We start from the raw sequence: 19,100 nt of genomic DNA, 5'->3' as shown, positions 1-19,100 counted from the left end.
GCTACCCGCTGCCCCCATTGGCCTGGAGCGGCAAACCGCGGTCAGTGGGAGCCGCGATTGGCTGAACCTGTGGAGGCAGCAGGTAAACAAACTGGCCTGGCCTGGCCCGCGGCCTGCCAGGGTGCTTACCTTTGCAAGCCACGTGCTAGAATTTGCCGACCTCTGGTGTAGGTTAACAAACTTGTTCAAAATATCACATTCTTCGTAGAAGAGAGCAGTCTTCAGGGTGTAACTTGTGTTGATGCTCTTCTGTCCTAGGTGCCAGTGAATTTGCTACGTGCTGGTCGGATCTTTGTGTTTGAACCTCCTCCTGGTGTAAAGGCAAACATGCTGAGGACATTCAGTAGTATTCCTGTGTCTAGAATATGCAAGGTGAGGTGATGGTTTGTGTAGTTATGGAGAACTCAAAAACTGAAAACTGTTTATGAAAGTTTATATTTAACTTCATAGCTTTCAGTTGGTCTAGCATACATTAATCTGTTATGCCTTTTGATATTACTGTAAAGCAACCAGCTTTTCAGAGGCTTTCACTTTACCTTGATTAAAACATGCCTGGCATGTAAGGAAGCAATCTGTTAAGCTTTTTGTGATCTGATGCATTAAAACCTGGAGATACTGTGTTTACTAAACATTTGACATTCACCAGCACTGTAGTAAGCCAGGTTTCTTTTTAATAAATTCTGATCACTTTAGTTTTAGTCTGGAGAAATAATGCATTTTCTTTTTCCCATCCTAGTCTCCAAACGAACGTGCTCGTTTATATTTCCTCCTTGCCTGGTTCCATGCCATCATTCAAGAACGTTTGCGATATGCTCCCCTGGGCTGGTCCAAGAAATATGAATTTGGTGAATCTGATCTGAGATCTGCCTGCGACACAATAGATACATGGCTGGATGATACAGCAAAAGTAATTGAATTTTTTGCTCTTTCATAATCTTGGTTTAAACATTTGGATTACTTGTGGTTACTGTTCAACGAAGGGCAGATTAATCTGAAACACTGACGAGATTAGTTGGAAGCAAGCAATATCCAAAACAAAATATCAAACTGTTTGTTTGATTTTTGGCTTTCATTAAACTGTCCAAACTCCATTTCCTTATTTCTATGGGGAATCTTCACATTCTAATTAAATTGTCTTTACTGTCAGGGCCGCCAGAATATTTCACCAGATAAGATCCCCTGGTCTGCTCTGAAGACATTGATGGCACAATCCATTTATGGAGGTCGCATTGATAATGAATTTGATCAGCGTCTGCTAAACACTTTCCTGGAGCGTTTGTTTACCACTTCGAGTTTTGATAGTGAATTCAAACTGGCTTGCAAGGTTGATGGACATAAGGATATTCAAATGCCAGATGGAATCAGGTATTTTTTCAGTCTCAAATTTCAGTTGGTCTCACCTTAGTAGCTTGCTTTCCTTCTGAGAAGCTGGACTCTAAGTTGTATTTTTTCCATTGGTATTTAGCCATGCAATGTATTCCTGGTCGCCTATTAAACTGGATGAGATTATGAATAATTAACTTAGTTCAACTTTCACTTGCAGACGTGAAGAATTTGTCCAATGGGTTGAGTTGCTGCCAGACACACAAACCCCATCCTGGCTTGGTTTACCAAACAATGCAGAAAAAGTTCTTCTCACCACACAGGGTAAAATTTGTATTTGACTTTCTTGTGTGCTTACAGGTTATGTAAACTTCAAACTTTTTTATTTTAAATGCTCAAAATAGATGAGACTCAAAGATACTTGTGTAACACTAAATAGTAAAGTTACAAGTATCTCAATGTGTATTAACTATATCAGCCTCCACAAAATAACTAATAAATATCTATGAAGTCTTAAGGTTAAAAGTAACTTGCTTAGAATTTCATCAATAGACAGGAAGATACTACACAAGTGAGACTGACTTTTAGTTCTAGTCCTAAAGAAGGTTACTCATGTTTAATAGTATACTTAAGAATTATTTTTAAATAAGTGGCAATCACAGAAGTGTTAAATGTAATGCACTAATGCATCTTTAAAACTTTCCTTATACTGATATCGCAACACTTTTTTTTTTTTTGGCTTTGCTTCCTTTTATTCTTTGGTTCAGGTATTGATATGATCAGTAAAATGCTGAAAATGCAGATGCTAGAGGATGAGGATGACCTAGCTTATGCAGAAACTGAGAAGAAGGCAAGAACAGATTCAACTTCAGATGGGCGTCCATCCTGGATGAGAACACTGCACACCACAGCCTCCAACTGGTTCCATCTTATCCCACAAACTCTAAATCATCTTAAACGAACAGTGGAAAATATTAAGGTGATGATTAAGATTTCCAAATACATACTTTGGTCTGTAACAGAGTAGGGGTTATGCAAATGTGGGTGAGGTATCCTACTCGATTGCAGCCTGAAAATGGTCTCTCTGGTTCCAAGTACTATAGCAGACTTTGAAACAAGACATTGTTTCCTTTTCTTTGCTGCAATTCAGTTTAAGAAATTATGACAGAGTAACACTTCCATTTGGTTGGGAAGGTATCATGTAGAAGAGTTTTTATTTCTAGTCTCTTGCTTCCTAAGCCAGGGGTGCTGTAAGTGCAGCATCATACACACCACATGTCTGATCACTCAAGTGAACTGAAGAGTGTATGTTGGCTCAAAGGTAGTATCACTGGTTGGACTCATTGGAAAGCTGGGTGGTAGCTAATACTGAGGCTTCTGCTAATTGGGAGTGGGGACTAATAATGAAAGGGAGAGACAAAGCTCTGAGGGCTAATATGAGACAGGTTGTTTTACAATCAAGAGAGTTTATGGAAAGTCTGTTTCTAGATTGTTGAATAATCCACGTCTGAATTATATATTAAACTTCTCAGTTTAGATCATGTTATGGACTTGGGCTCTGGACATAGATACAGAAAGGAATAGGAATTTGTAGTAATCAGGACAAACTGCAGCAGGCAGCTTGCGCACTGTGGTTGCCACCTGCGGTTGGTGTCAGTAGGGAATGAAGTTCTTGCTTCTATTCCCTTAAACTACCATCTGTGAGGCAGCTGTGTCTTTGGGGTGGGTGGAGGAAATGACTGCATTGTAAAAAACACATTATGGTGAGGCCTTAACAGCTGATAACACATGTGGGATTTGGGCAGCCAACTAGTGCCCTTCAGTGTTGCAGGGCTACGGTTAGTTTTCCCACCAGAAGATGCTCATCTTGTTGTTCCCTCATTTTTCTTGCTTTAATAAGGATCCGTTGTTCCGATTCTTTGAGAGAGAGGTGAAAATGGGGGCCAAATTACTTCAGGATGTCCGTCAGGATCTTGCAGATGTGGTTCAGGTTTGTGAAGGCAAGAAGAAACAGACCAACTACTTGCGTACACTTATAAACGAATTGGTGAAAGGTATGTGACTTCAAACAGGCTTCTCTTTTTAAAATGCTTTCCCAGTAATCCTGTTAAATCAGTTGATGTCTTCACATTTCCAGCACTGCCCAGGTAAAAGAGACACCACTATTCTTGCCTAATACAAAATTCTGAAAGTCAAAGTGATGAGGTTGGTCCTGTGATAGATAGATATATGCACTGCAGGATTGCCAACCTAAGCATTCAAATAGCGTGAGATTTGAAAAAACAAAATCAATTTTTAAGCCAGTCAGTCTAGGTTTTTTGCCTTTGGTGTTCACTTGGATTATGGTTTTTAACCTTGTTCTGCAACTGTGGGAGCTAGAAACCATTAAAATGAAAGACAAAACTTTCATGTTACCATCCAGGAGCTGGAGATTTTTAGTAAGACATCTATATTGTGTGACTTGGAAAGGAATTGAGAGTTGTCAGCACTAAAACTGAGACTGGTATCAAAAAATAAGATTTTGCTGAGTTTGAAACAAACAACTGGAGCCTGGTGTTATTGACTGTAAACCAGTTTCAATCTAAACCTTAATTTTGTTATAAGTGAGTGCTTAAAACTTATCAGAGGAACTCCAGAAATTACCCTGGCTTTATTTTCTCTGCTCATACATTTGTCAGTATGATGAAAAGGGGACATATTGTACCAATCCAGTGGAATATGCTGGTGGTTGAGATACCGATTTAAGCAGAACTATGTACAATGAATTAATAAAATATTTGTCTTGTGACCTGACAAAGGTGGGGGTATCTTGTGCACTAACTCCTTAAAATTGGTGTCTGGTTGCAAAAGGCTAATTCTAAAATTAGTTGTGATGTATATGCTAATGAACTGACTAATGAATGTCTTCCAGGATTTGTTAGTAAGTTGTACTTCAGACAGTAATTGCTATTTAAATATTGATCTGCAGAACACATTTTAGAAAACTAGGTAGCTTTCTATAATGTCATGAAACTGTCTTTCAGTTCATTTACACTTGTAGTCTCTGGTCCCAGTTAAGTATCAGAGGGGTAGCCGTGTTAGTCTGGATCTGTAAAAGCAACAAAGAATCCTGTGGCACCTTATAGACTAACAACTTCTTCAGATGCAAGATTGCATCTGAAGAAGTCCCAGTTAGGTTAGAACCTCATTGTGCTTGGTGGTATTAAAAAAAAAAAAAAAAAAAAAATCTGTTAAACACAGTAATAGCAAAGTGGCTGCTGCTGAAAGGGTAAAATTGCATTTGGAAATAGTGTGTGATCCAACTCATACCCGTACAGAGCTCTTACCTTGGATACGTCTTCTCTAGGTATTCTGCCTCGTAGCTGGTCTCATTACACTGTACCTGCTGGCATGACTGTTATTCAGTGGGTGTCTGACTTCAGTGAACGCATTAAACAACTACAGAATATTTCCCAGGCAGCTGCTTCTGGTGGAGCAAAAGAACTAAAGGTATTGATCTTGCGTTGTATTGCCTTTTCTCATTAAAGGTTTTTCTGAAATTCTGAGAAATCAACGAGTATTCAACTCTTCTGAAATTGCTTATTCTTTCCTATAAAACTGACTTTAGTATTCATAAAATGTTTCTATATGTGTATTTTAGTAGGAAACTATCCCTTTGAGGGTAAATCTTCATCTGAGGAAACATGACATACATAGTTTGCAAGATGGTCCGTATTTTAGTGCAGCTTTTAAATAGATATTGAATGTAGCTAAGTGCCATTGCAGTAGATTCTATAGAAATTTCTAAAACGTACAACTCTTTTCACAGAACATTCATGTGTGCCTGGGTGGCTTGTTCGTACCCGAGGCTTATATTACTGCCACAAGACAATATGTGGCTCAAGCAAACAGCTGGTCTCTGGAAGAACTTTGTCTAGAAGTCAATGTTACAACTACTCAGAACGCAGTCCTGGATGCTTGCAGTTTTGGAGTCACAGGTTAGCTGATTTGTTTTTTACAAGGTGGAAGGAAGGAAATAGGTGTTAAATTCCCAGTGTTAAGGGCTAATATCTTCTATAAAAATGCTGATACGGAGCATATCAAATACATAACACCAAGGGGAGTTAACAAGCACAGTGAAAGTTTGATTGCAGTTGCACTAGACGTAGCATTGGAAGTTAATTTCTGTGGGGGATTCTGCATTATTTAAAAACATGTTAATGGAAAACTTTGCTATGCTAGTGCATAATGGTTGAGAATCCTTATGAATGAACATTGTCAGTAGTAATGCAATATGGATAAATGCAAATAACTAACAGTCAATATGTTAGAGGTAGCGCTCTGGTGGCTTTCTTTTATTCCTCTAATAGCCTTCACCGTTACCTTTTCTGGAGTATTTTTTCATCTGTATAAATTAGGTCTCCCATTTTAACAGTAAGTCTAAATATCAATGACCACACTTTAGATGGGTGAATCTACGTCTGGACTTGAAAGTGGAGTGGAAAAGGAAACGTCCTTTAAATGTGTATATGCTTCTCTTTCAGGAAAGACCTCACATTTTCATACTTCTTAACTCATAGGTTTGAAGCTTCAGGGAGCTACATGCAGTAACAATAAACTGTCCCTTTCAAATGCTATATCAACGATATTGCCCATAACGCAGCTTCGCTGGATCAAGCAGACAAATGCAGATAAAAAGGCTAATGTGGTAAGTAATGTGGAGGCAAATGTTTTGTCATTCTGTGACTCCTTTCAGTAGTGGTTCATCAGCTTTAAATTCTACTTTCTGGTGCCCTAGAATAAAAATGGGGAAATACCTGCTTCCATCTCATTAGTCTTGGGTCTGGTCTACACTGAGTTTCTCGAATTTAGCAGCGTTAAACTGAATTAACCCTGCACCCGTCTGCACAACGAAGCCCTTTACTTCGACATAAAGGGCTCTTAATATCGATATCTATACTCCTCCCCAACGAGGGGAATAGCACTGAAATCGGTATTGCTATTTCAAATTAGGGTTAGTGTGGCTGCAATTTGATGGTATTGGCCTCCGGGAGCTATCCCATAGTGCACCATTGTGACCGCTCTGGACAGCAATCTGAACTCGGATGCACTGGCCAGGTAGAGAGGAAAAGCCCCGCAAACTTTTGAATTTCATTTCGGGTTTGCCCAGTGTGGAGCGCTGATCAGCACAGGTGACCATGCAGTCCCAGAATCAAAAAAGAGCTCCAGCATGGACCGTATGGGAGTTCCTGAATCTGATCTCTGTATGGGGAGATGAATCTGTTCTATCAGAACTCCGTTCCAAAAGACGAAATGCCAACATTCGAAAAAATCTCCAAGGCCATGATGGACTGAGGCCACAACAGGGACTCAACACAGTGCTGCGTGAAACTTAAGGACCTGAGACAAAAGTACCAGAAAGCCAAAGAATCAAATGGATGCTCACAAAGGGAGAGGCAACTGATGACTGTAGCTATCCCACAGTTCCTGCACTCTCTGAAAACCATTTGAATTCTGGTCTGAGCTCCTAAAGCCTGAAGGGTCAAAAACATTGTCGGGGGTGGTTCAGGGTATATGTCAGCCCCCTCCCGTGAAAGCAAAGGGAAAAAAATAGTTTCTTGCCTTTTTTCAATGTCACCGTATGTCTACTGGATGCTGCTGGCAGATGCGGTGCTGCAATGCTACACAGGGAAAAGAGCGCAAAATGATTGTCTGCTGTTGCTTTCACGGAGGGAGGATTGACTGACAACATTTACCCAGAATCACCTGTGACACTGTTTTTGCCCCATCATGCATTGGGATCTCAATCCAGAAATCCAATGGGCGGGGGAGACTGCAGGAACTATGGGATAGCTACCCACAGTGCAACGCTCCGGAAGTCGATGCTAGCCTCGATACATGGATGCACACCACCGAATTAATATGCTTAGTGTGGCTGCATGCACTCGGCTTTATAATCTGCTTCCAAAAATCTGTTTCTGTAAAATTGGAATAATCCCGTAGTGTAGACATACCCTTACATTTTGCGTTACCACAGATGTTCCTTTCCAATGCGAGTTCTCAAACTGGAGTTATCCTTGGAGTCTTGCAAACAGATCCAGTATTGCTACCACCCTCCTTCCTTTGTGGCTAGCTGGGGGTATCAAGAAATTTTAAACTCGTGTAGCATTGGGTCCTGAGAAGTCTGAACACCATCTTGGAAATGTATTATTAAAAAGTATACTTTAGCCTGGCAGGCTGGGAGTTCTGTCTTAGGCGTACAGTTGATCTTGGTTGGGGGAGGATGGGCAAAGTCCAATATGGAATGTCTCTATTCATAATTTCCAGTGGTGGGGACCTTTGCTGTCTTTGACTTTTATCTTGCATTCAGCTGTCTTGTCTGCATTTTAATAAATGCCTAACTTCTTTTCCAGGTTACGTTACCAGTTTATTTGAACTTCACCCGTGCTGATCTGATCTTCACCGTTGACTTTGAAATAGCCACCAAGGAAGATCCTCGCAGTTTCTATGAACGTGGTGTTGCAGTCCTCTGCACAGAGTAACAAAATAACACTTTCTAACTGGTAAATTCCGTGTCTTTAATCTAGTCTACAGTGTTAGTTTTAACTTCCAAGGCATGGTTAAGTTGTCTTGCTAGAGGCTGGGCTTCTTGCCAGGGTTTCTGGTGATACTGATGGTTTGAGGAGGAATTGGATGTGGTTTTTAGATGGCTGTAGTTACATGTGGTAATGTTTGGTGGTTCTTACTACATTAAATAAATTCTATAGCATGATTTGTGGCTCTTTATTTCATTTCTAAAAGCTTTGTTCTTGCCATGACTTGCTGTAAAGAATTACTTCCATTAATGCTTTTAAATGTTCAAGGAATGGAGAATGATGGTGAAACATTATCCAGGTCTTCAATAATGAATGATGCTAACCTACTAAGAAACAAGTGCCATAAATGGTAAAACTGAACTTGCAGATCTCCTGTATAAATCACCTGTAACCAGAAAAGTCAAAATTAATTCAGTGGAACAAGTTGAAATTGAGCAAACACTGGTTTTCAAAAGGAAGAGAAGGGAGATGTCACGCCAGTATTACTGTTACACAGGAGAGATGAACTGCACACATTGTTTAATCTACATGGAATAGATATGAACCACCTACATTCTTAAGTGAGAACTACCCTGTACACAGAATGCTAACTTTCAGAAGAGTTTCATCACCTCCAGTGATACTTCCTCACACATGTCCACAGTGCTTGTTACTGTAACTTTCGATTAATATCAACATGCCTGCAGACACTTGAATTTAGATCCACTTGGCTTTTTTTTTAAATGGGGTATTATTTCCATCTCTGAGAGCAGCATCATTGACATAAGCTAATAGCCCTACCAAACTTATTATGGCAAATACCTTGAGGTCTCTCTTCTGATTGCCTATGCTAAAGATAGTGATTTTATTCTGTTCATTCTTTAAAGGGACACTTAAAGCTGGCAGACCCAAAAATCTGACTAGATTTTTACTTGTTTGGCTCCTTTATCGTCAGAAATTTCTAGGGCAGCAAAACAGCCTGCAATTTCTGAATACTGTCTCACTTGATTGATGATCCTCATGCACAGAATAGTTCTGAACATGGATGTTGTCTCTAACATTCCTTCCAGTGAAGTGCATGACTTGTTTGTGCCTTAAAGCTTACTAAAACGCCCCTAAGCCTTCTAAAAGCCTCATCAAATGAGACTGGTATTTGGACTGCATGTGACCACATTCTGAAGTATCCATCTAAACTTCCTGTGCTATTCATGTAATTTGAATATCAAATGCAGAATAAAATTTGCATTAGTAGAGCTTTGCTGTTCTGTGTTCCCATTTGGCATTTGAGACCTCTGAACTCCTGTACACAAGGAAACATGGGTCTTAGATGGGGTAATCATGTGGCTGTAAGAACTCAATAAGCCATGCTTACACAGATGTACATATGCAGGAGTGTACTTGGCATGGGGGAGCACAACCTGCACTGTATTTGGAAACTGTAGCTCTTAGACTGATGGCACCCGTATGGCTTGTGAGTCTGTGGCAACAGTACAAGTAGCCTGTCATTGACCATCAGCCTGATCCTTGAAGTGGGTGTGTCCACCATTGGGAGGGTGGGTAGTATCAGCTTTTGGTGGAGCCTCACTAAAATTCTTATGTAAGAACCTCTAAGCTCTGCTGCCTTGAAGGAGGAATGAAAAACATGGCAACATTCTCCAGAGTGCCAGATTTAGAACAAATTACAGGGGGATGATTAGCTAAAACCCTTTTATGACTCAGTTGATGAGCGAGCAGTACTTTAGAGATTCTAGAGCACCACTGGAAAAAAAGGCTTTAAGAGCTGGTTCTGTAGGTAGTCTCTCAGCTTCCACTAAAATAGCTGAGTTGTGCATTCACACCTACCATGATATAGACCCCTAAACTATGTTAAAGATGCTGTTTTATACATAAACTGATCCTTGCTGTAAGTTAAATGTAGGCCTTGTGTAGATAACTGAGTTTCAGACCACTTGATAGTATATTAAAGCCTATCCACAAACTAGTTCTAAAGAGTATTACCCTACATTTTCACAGGATGACTAAATATGGATCTTAAGGTTAGAGCTCTTCAAAACAGTTTTTGTTTATGAGTAAAGGTGGACCAACATCTATTTAGTCAGACTATATAAAATTAGTTAATCTATGTAGATACTATATATAGTTCCATTTTTACCACATTTGTTATGGTTACAATTGGTATATTGCAGATGTTTTTGATCTAGTATAGACTGGGGGGAACAGATGACTACCCTAAAAACTGCCCCTAGTTCCTATTTGTTTTTAGCAGTCTCAGCAGGAAAGCCAAAACTGACTGAACATGGAGACAGTATCTTTGACCCCTTATCACACTGGTCATCCCACAAAAAAAGTTTTTACAAAGCTACTGAAAACATTGAGGAATTTAGGGAGAAAAAATTGACTAAACAACAAGGCTTATGCTGTAATGGAGATACTCCATAGCTGTAGTCAGAGGCACTAGCCCTGGTGGTAGTTTAGTGGAGGCTTTGGGCTACTGAATCAGTTGTGGTAAAATAATTAACATTGTTTCCAAACAAGGCTGTAGGTACTACACTAGAGCCTAACAGGCACTGTTTTATAGTTACATTGCCATTGATTATGATGCCAGGGAATAAAAATGAACAGAAGCATTTTTATTCTGAGCAAATTTCACCATTCAAGAATAGTCATCCTCCAGCACCTCAAAGCTGTAAGTAACTTAGTTTTCCTTAAGCAGAAGAGTGCACCTCTCAGAGTTTACTAAAAGAAACTAAACCTGCTCTTACTTCCATTCTGAACTTGGTGAACACATGAAGAAATGAAGTGATTTTACATTGTGGCAACTCATTAAATGTGAAGTATTCTTACCCTCTTCCACTATGGAAATCCATACTAGCAACATATGTGCTAGCCCACTAGTGAGTCTTTGGAGGATTTTGAAGTAATGTGGAAGTTAATTTGGTACACAAAGGTTCTAACAGATGTTTCATAGAATACGTGATGTAGGTTTATTTTACATGTTTCACTTGCCACACCTCCCCATATCTCCACCTTGTAAACATAGTTAATAAAGAAGAGCAATAAAGTTCAGGCTTGGTTTAAAGTAGTTTATTTCAATTGTAATAAAACACCGGTTATATACTGGGATAGTAGATTTGAAAAGAAGTTTACACAAACATCGCTGTGGTGCTGCAACAAAATACATTTCTCACTCTCTTCCTGCTAATAGGCAAGTCCCTCACCACTACATTTGTTCAGTAGCAGCCAGTTTTACTAGTGCAGAATAGAGGGGCTCCATGAAGCCATTCTCCTGCTCTAGATTACTCCAAAAATCTATCCCCATACTAAAAAGAAGTAGCCCTGCTAATTAAAACTTATTTATGCTCTGGGCCCTGATAATTCTGTTTAGCAGCTGCATTTGAGAGAGAAAAATCATTCTCAAAGGAATGAAACACCCTCATTGTAGAAGAACTTCAGCTGTTGGTATTTACATTATAAACCCACATTGGCATGCACAGTGTGGAACAGAAAGTTAGAGAAACTGGCTCTGGGAGTTCATTGTCAACACCAAATAAAAGGGAAAGTCAGTTTGACCCTTCAAAATGAAAGTTGATGAGGATTATCTGCTCCCACTAATTTCTGATTTGTGTGATTTGAGTTATTGTGGCAGTTATCCAAGGCTGAGCCTGCAAGTGACCATTCACAATAGGAACAAAGCAGCTGCAGGAAGCAGATGCAGGCCTGGCTGAAGATGGTGCAGTCACTATGAAGGTGAAACAATATGAGTGCTACTTATTCTGCATTTACAGACTTACCAACACTACTTCAGTTTAGTTATTGTGATGCTATGCATTTCTCCAACCACCATTTCTTGAGAAGGCCTGACCCCTGCAGCAATAGCATAGGCATGTATACAATGCTAAGGCATAATATCTATTGTAGCTTACTGCTTAAAGAAATGCATAATTACTTGGCCACAGGTGCAGGAGTTGGGTTGCTGGGGAAGGACAGGACTGAAGGTAGAGTACTGCATGTTGGATGGAATCACAACTACTGGAACAGCTCTATATTAGCTCCAATTGCCCTATACAAGCATTAATGTTCTGTAGGGTACTGCTAGACCTAGCTGACATTTTGAAATCTTCTCTTACTATAGTATACATTTAAACAAAGGGAATTCCAGATTAGAATTAGCCTATTTGTACTTTAGGTTGCATACAATTTCTTTCTTAGCTTTTCACCAACAGCTTCTAGAAGTCCTAGTTTTCTCTTGGTTATTGATTCGTCACATTGTATTTTCACCATCAGACTTTGCTAACATGGGTTGTTGCAGAGTAGTGGTGACTGGGCTTTCTTTTTGAAGGATCAACACTTGTGAGTAAGGAGCAGTCAAATGTCAGCCACATTGCAGAGGCAAGTACTCCAGAGGTCATGATAGTTCACATGGCCTGGCAAGTCTTACTGGAACATAACTCTTCCCTTTAGTGATAACTTCTATCTGTATTTTAAGGTCATTTTCTGGCTGCATATAGACATCAGATTTGTTACTGGGGAGACCTAATTTGAAGACAGATGTAGGGACTCTGTTTTCAGAAGAGTAAATGTCTTCCATCATCACTGGCAAATTATGCACCAAAGGTGTAACTTTTATAATTTATATCATTAAGAGAATTCAAACTACAATCTTCTGAAATCACCATCATATGGATCTAAAAACTAAAACAAAATACATCTAAATAAAGCAGATCACTATATTATCCTTTGCACCTTTCTTGACATTTCTCTGGAAAAAAGTTTGGTAACCATCCAGTTTCCCCTACAACCATTAATTGCTGCAATACTAAGAGGTCACACTAGAAAAACATAAGTAACAGCATCATTTAGAATCAACACAACTTGACCAACAGTTCATTTTTTTTAAATTTAAACAAGGCTGCTACATAATGAAATGGCAGACATGTGTAAACCTACCTGAAGTTGTCCCCCTTGCTTTCTTGAAGACTCCTTCAGTAAGTGTGCTAGGCAGGCTGTGTTTGAGGAAGTATTCCCATCAAACATACATATTTACAAATGGTTTCATATATGGTTACCACAAGTTCTTCTTCGAGTGATTGCTCCTATGCATTCCAGTTAGGTGTGCGCGCTGTGCGTGCACGGCTCTTCAGAAGATTTTTACCCTAGCAACTCCGGCGGGTCGGCTGGGCGCCCCCTGGAGTGGCGCCGCTATAGCGCTAGATATATACCCCAGCCGACCCGTCCGCTCCTCAGTTCCTTCTTACCGCCCGTGACGGCCGTTGGAACAGTGGAGTGCTCTCTTGACCTCCACATCCCTAGCTTATCTCTGGTTCTTAATGTAATTTAGTGTATATAGTTAGTTAGATTATTTAGTCGTTAGTAGTTTAAGGGGAATCGGGGGGGCTTAGCCCCTATTTTTCCCGAATCGGTGCGGGCTCATGCCCAAGGCATCGGGGTTTAAGCCCTGTTCGGCTTGCCAGCGGCCCATACCGATTGGAGACCCTCACGACTCCTGCCTGCGCTGCCTTGGAGAGTCCCATCGTGCAGATAAGTGCCCGATTTGCAAGTCATTCAAGCCAAGGACAAAGAAAGAGCGAGACTTTAGATTAAAGCAGCTCTTGATGGAGTCGGCACTTAGCCCTACAGTGCCGACACCAGCAGCTCAACAGTCCTCCTCGGTGCGGAGCGCACCAGTGGTCCCAAGCCGGTCTGGCACCGAGACTCTGAAAAAGCAGCAGCCGGCACCGGCGTCCCGACACCGTTCCCTCTCTCCTGCGAGGAAGCGCAAGCCGACGCAGGCAACCTCCAAGCCTCCGGCACCGGGACCGCTCACCCAGCCACCGCCGGCACTGACTGTGGTGGTGCACAAGCCGTGCACAGTACCGTCGACTCCGGCACCACAAGACCCGTCGAGTCCGGTACCGCCCTGCTCCCCGGTGCAAACCGTGGTCGAGCTGCCTCTCCTGTTGACGCCAGAAACATTCTCGACGGCGAGAGAGCTGATCGCGCTCACAGAGCCACCATGCCTCCAGCCCCCGGCACCGCCGGTGCGGGCTGTGAAGTCAGTGGGCAAGCCGGCCATCATGAGGCCTCCTTCCCCTGACAGACGAGACAGAAGGCGTTCCAGGTCCCGGTCCCGGTCCCGATCCCAGAGACGTTCGCCTTCTCGCCGGTCCAGATCCCGGCACCGGTCACAATCCCAGTACCGTTCTTCATCTCGGCGCCAGTCGTAGTCCCGGTACCGCTCCACATCGCGGTACCGGTCGCACTCCCGGAGACGATCCCGGTCCCGGTCACCCGACCGTCGGTACTGCCGAAGGTCCGGATCCCGGTACCGCTCCTGGTACCGGTCATCGCGCAGCCACTCCCACCGACGTCGCTCGCGATCTCGGTCGACCTCCCAGCACCCGCACAGTCGATGGTCCTGTTCTCGTTCCCGGCACCGTGACGACCGGCACCATTCCCCGGCACTGTCCAGGGACAGACCGACAGCATCGACGGCGCAGTCTCTCAGTGCCTCTGCCCCCCCGTGGCCTTCCCGCCAACCTTCAGTCGCCTCCCAAGCGGGCAGCGTTGGTGATCTCCGCGCCAACCCCCAAGGGCAGGACCACGGTCCTCAACAATGGGGCTTCTGGACACCCTGGGCCTATCACGAGACTCAAGGGGTCCCCGTCACTCAGCGGCCCAGAGCTTCCGACCACAAGGTGCCGGAAGCCACGGTCAGCAGACCTCCTCCATCACCGTTGCGGGAGGAACCGCCGCCACCTGTAGTGGGAGATCATCCCACACACGCAGAGGCTTCGCAACGTGTGGACGAACCACCTCCAGAAGCCATGGTCCAGGGCCTATCCTCGTCTTCATCACCGGATGAGGCGGTGGCGGGGGCATCGACATCAGGCCCTCCACCAATTGACCTGCGGGCCCACCAGGACCTGCTTCGACCGGTGGCACAGGCCATTAACCTCCCTGTTGAGGAGGTCGCGGAGGACGATGACCCGGTGACCAGCGTTCTTGGAGCTGAGGCCCCGCTGCGGGTGGCCTTGCCTTTCATCCGGACCATACAAAAAAATGCCAATACGATCTGGCAGTCACCGGCTTCCATCCCTCCCACCGCTCGAGGGGTGGAACGGAAATACTCGGTTCCCCCCAGCGGGTACGAGTACCTATACACGCACCCAGCTCCGGACTCCTTGGTTGTGCAGTCCGTGAATGACTGGGAGCGAAATGGGCAACCTGCTCCAGCGCCAAAATCAAAGGAGGCCCGGAGGATGGATCTGTTGGGCCGGAAGGTCTATTCGGCTGGTGGCCTCCAGCTACGGATTGCCAATCAACTGGCTCTCCTCGGTCGCTAGACTTATGACGCCTTGGTCTCACTCTCCAAGTTTACGGAGCTGGTACCAACGGACTCCCGACCGGAATTCTCAGCCCTTATTGAGGAGGGCAAGAAAGCCTCCCGGTCCTCCATCCAGGCCTCTCTGGACTCAGCAGACTCAGGAGCCAGAACCCTGGCCTCGGGAGTGACCATGCGGAGAATTTCCTGGCTGCAGGCCTCCACCTTGCCACCCGAGGTCCAGTACACACTGCAGGACCTTCCGTTCGACACCAAGGGCCTCTTCTCCGAAAAAACGGACGCGAGGATTCAGACCCTCAAAGATGGGCGAATCGCCATTCGCACCCTGGGCATGCACATGCCGGCTACCCAGCGGAGGTCCTTCCGACAGCAGCCGTACCGCCCGTTTAATCAGGTCCGGCCACGGCCTGATAATAGGCGCAGAGGCAGGGTGAACCGCCGTAGACCGTCGGGCAACCGGGGTAATCAGTCCCAAGCGCCCTCCAAAGCCTCTCAGGGGCCTAAGTCAGCCTTTTGATGGGACGCCCGAGGATGGCCCATCAGTGTCTTCACCGGATCCTTCCCCGTTATTTTGCCACCGTCTTTCCCACTTCCTCACGGCGTGGTCCCAGATAACAACGGACAACTGGGTACTTCGCACGGTGGAGTCTGGTTACCGCCTTCAATTTGTTTCGCACCTTCCCCGTCCCTCTTCAGGGACCCCTCTCACGAGCAATTCCTCTTGCAAGAGGACGAGACTCTGTTGGGTTTGGGTGCCACAGAGGAGGTGCCAAGCGACATGCGAGGCAGGGGATTTTATTCCCGATATTTTCTAATCCCCAAGGCGAAAGGAGGTCTACGACCTATACTAGACCTCCAAGAGCTCAACAGATACCTACTCAAGCTCAAATTCCGCATGGTAACCCTGGGGACTATTATTCCTTCCCTGGATCCGGGAGACTGGTTTGCCGCCCTCGACATGAAGGACGCGTATTTCCATATCGCGATTTACCCTCCTCATCGACGCTACCTGCGTTTCGTCGTCAACAACATGCACTACCAGTTTACGGTGCTACCCTTCGGCCTCTCCACCGCACCACGGGTTTTCACCAAGTGCATGGCAGTGGTGGCAGCATCCCTCCGGCAAGGACCTAATATTAGGTGTTTGAATCTGCAGAAAGGATTCATACTTCCGTCATGGAAGAAGCCTGTGCGTTGGCTAAATCTTGCATTTTTAAGAAGTTCACTACTTTCAAAAGATTCAATTTTTTTGCTATAGTACCTTTAATATAATTTATTTTTAATTAATTTTTACAAGAGTTTGTCTGCTCTTCTGCTGTGTTTGTAAGAACTTTATCTGCTTCTGAGGTTCATGCCTTGGAACCTCAAGTTAATTAGTTTGCTCTCCTGCTGCTACCATCCAGGTAGGCACAGGGCCTCTAAACTCTTTAAGCCATGCCTAAAATGGACAGGAATCTCAAGCAATGCTGATCACAATAGCCGAACAGTACCACTGACTCTAGACAGGAAATGGTTGTTCAATAAACTCAAGAAAGCAGGGTCTGGGAAAAGGAAGGGGAGAGAAGTCACAATGAACAGGTCTGCCCATGCATAGCCTTCAGAAAAACCAGAGTACCTCCTCCTGCAATTTAATTGAGGTATTATATAGTATTCTGAACTGGCCATCACTATGGCTTTGTAAACTGGTTATGGCTTGGATGTTTACGACCAACTTTAAAATCATGTCTGCAAACTAACTTTCCTTTTCAGCTGTCTAGAGAGACAAAAACAAACAAAACAGATAAAAGGCATCAAAGACAGTTTATTTAGAAACAAAACTATTATATCTCCATCTACTCTCAGGAAGGAATAGCCTTGGTTGCTAACCAGTGCAAGCAAGCAAAAGAGGATATACCTGCTAAATACCCCTGGTACGATTAGGTGGAGAGTAAACAGGGTCAGAGCTACAATTTGGCATAGTTAGAGGTTTGAAGCCACCAATTTGAGCAACCTGTGAGCCTGAGTATTATGTTAACTATCCATTAAAAAAAATTCAGTCTACACACAAGGAAAGAAAATTGAGAAAGTTGCATGTAATCTCATTTTATCAAGCTTCATGCTTGTAGGAATATAAACCCACATTAGGCCTCAGTGAACTCTGGTTTAAAATTGAGTCTGAATCTTGACATGCGTGATAGGCCTGAAGCATGTGACCGTCTGCGTTAAACTTGTAGCAACCCTGAAAATACCCATGTTATCTTATTTAAAGGCTTGGGCTAAGAAATAGAAATAAAGAAATTATGTCATTTGGGTACCAGGTGAAGTAATTAACTAGTTAGAAATGTTTAGTCCAATAGCTAGGGAAAAAGAGTGCGGAGTGAGACAAGAGGAAAAATCTTGAAGAAAGAGTGCAGCCCTAAACCATTTCAGTTAATATTAGCTAAGGTCCAATAACCAGCAATGACATCCCTTGTTTGTTATAGTGTATAAAGAGCAAGGTTTTCTAGGGATTCTTCATCAGAGATTTTCCCTGCCCCGCTGGGGTCATGCCAGGATGGGAAGGTGTCCTGGGCCTGATCTGGTTGCGAGTATTTGGCCAATGCTTATAACTATATTATTGTTTGGGTATAGAATAGAAGGGTGTATATGCTTATATTGGCATTTTGGATGTAACCAACACAAAACGGCCTTTGGACTAATAAAGGAACACTTGTGTGGAAACTGAGTCATGGTAAACCTTAATAAACTTATGAGGAAAATTATTTCCAACAATGCAGAAGCAAAACAGCATCAAAGTAGAAGACTGATGCAAAAAAAAAAAAAAAAAGCATGGTATACCTGTCATGAGGTTCCTAAATACACACAAGGTGAACACATCATGCACACTGAGAGTTCTATTAGTACCTACCTACATGAAAAACACCATTCACAACACAAACTGCAAAGTGATATGCAAGACTCCACTCTGTGCTTCCAATGGATTAATACATTATCTCTCGCTGTTGAAAGCTGGTCCTGAGTCTGCTGAAGCCTAAGCACTTCAGTCCCCCTGCTGGGAAACGAACAAATGAAGCTGGTTTTAAGTGTCTTCTATTAATATACTGAAACAATTCTCACAAGCCTGGAGGCAGAAAGGATCAATAGGAAACTGAGATAGCACTAAATTGTGTCAATGTACCAACATAAACAGGCTACATGAAGATTTACTAATGCACTAAAAACTTAATTGTAAAAAAATAGATCTACTTCCTGCAGGAAGAGACTCCTGCCTGCCACCACTTAGTGAGTCAAGCCAATCTGTAAGATGTTTTACATAATTGGAAAATTTGTATTGGCCAAAAGGTTCAGAATGTTCTTATTCAGTTTCCAGAAATGGTAGATGTAGAGATACATAATGTTAACCTGAACCAAGACCAAGAAAAGAAACTATTTGTGATAGAAGCTCTGTTTCACTGCATGGCAGATCTAATTTTATACTAGCTACTGTACTTCAACTTACCGGGAGTAGGAAAGATTTACACTTTAATTCCAAAGGGAGGAAATACAAATTTTTGAAAATAAAGCAATGTTAATAGCATTTTGGAAATGGTATTAGCACATAGTGGCCAGCACGATGGGGACATTTCCCTACAACAACGTTGAAATCTGAAGTAGCTGAATTATCGTTTCTGTTCTTACAAAACATCAGTCTGAGTGAAACATATGGAACGGGTTTTTCAATATTACCAGAAAGCACAGTGAAAGAAACAGCAAAGAAAAAAGCCATGAATCCCTACGGACAGTTGCTAAGAGATTGAACGGGGTATTTCTTTTCTTCGGCCAAAAAAAAATAATAAAATAAAATAAAAAAAAATGTCATACATAGAGAAAAAAACAGTTAGCTCAAACTAAATAAGACAGAC

At 42.9% G+C, this 19,100-nt stretch overlaps 1 protein-coding gene across 2 annotated transcripts in view; it reads left to right on the top strand.

Moving 5' to 3' along the window:
• LOC120403590 (cytoplasmic dynein 1 heavy chain 1) overlaps positions 1-8,074 on the top strand; it is a 67,488-nt gene extending 59,414 nt beyond the window's left edge. For both annotated transcript variants that reach the window (XM_039534848.1, XM_039534847.1), the window contains exons 69-78: positions 259-372; positions 737-907; positions 1,148-1,365; positions 1,544-1,647; positions 2,091-2,302; positions 3,224-3,377; positions 4,670-4,812; positions 5,132-5,300; positions 5,883-6,010; positions 7,716-8,074. In XM_039534848.1, coding sequence (XP_039390782.1) covers positions 259-372; positions 737-907; positions 1,148-1,365; positions 1,544-1,647; positions 2,091-2,302; positions 3,224-3,377; positions 4,670-4,812; positions 5,132-5,300; positions 5,883-6,010; positions 7,716-7,844 — 1,542 coding nt within the window. In that variant the 3' untranslated portion in view covers positions 7,845-8,074. The remainder of the gene's footprint in view (positions 1-258; positions 373-736; positions 908-1,147; positions 1,366-1,543; positions 1,648-2,090; positions 2,303-3,223; positions 3,378-4,669; positions 4,813-5,131; positions 5,301-5,882; positions 6,011-7,715) is intronic.
• The last annotated feature ends 11,026 nt before the right edge of the window (positions 8,075-19,100 follow it).

The sequence above is a fragment of the Mauremys reevesii genome, linkage group 4 (assembly GCF_016161935.1).
Source record: "Mauremys reevesii isolate NIE-2019 linkage group 4, ASM1616193v1, whole genome shotgun sequence".
NCBI classification, from domain to species: Eukaryota; Metazoa; Chordata; order Testudines; family Geoemydidae; genus Mauremys; species Mauremys reevesii.
Note: the sequence above shows the minus strand (reverse complement) of the source record. Positions and strands in the feature narration are given on the sequence as shown.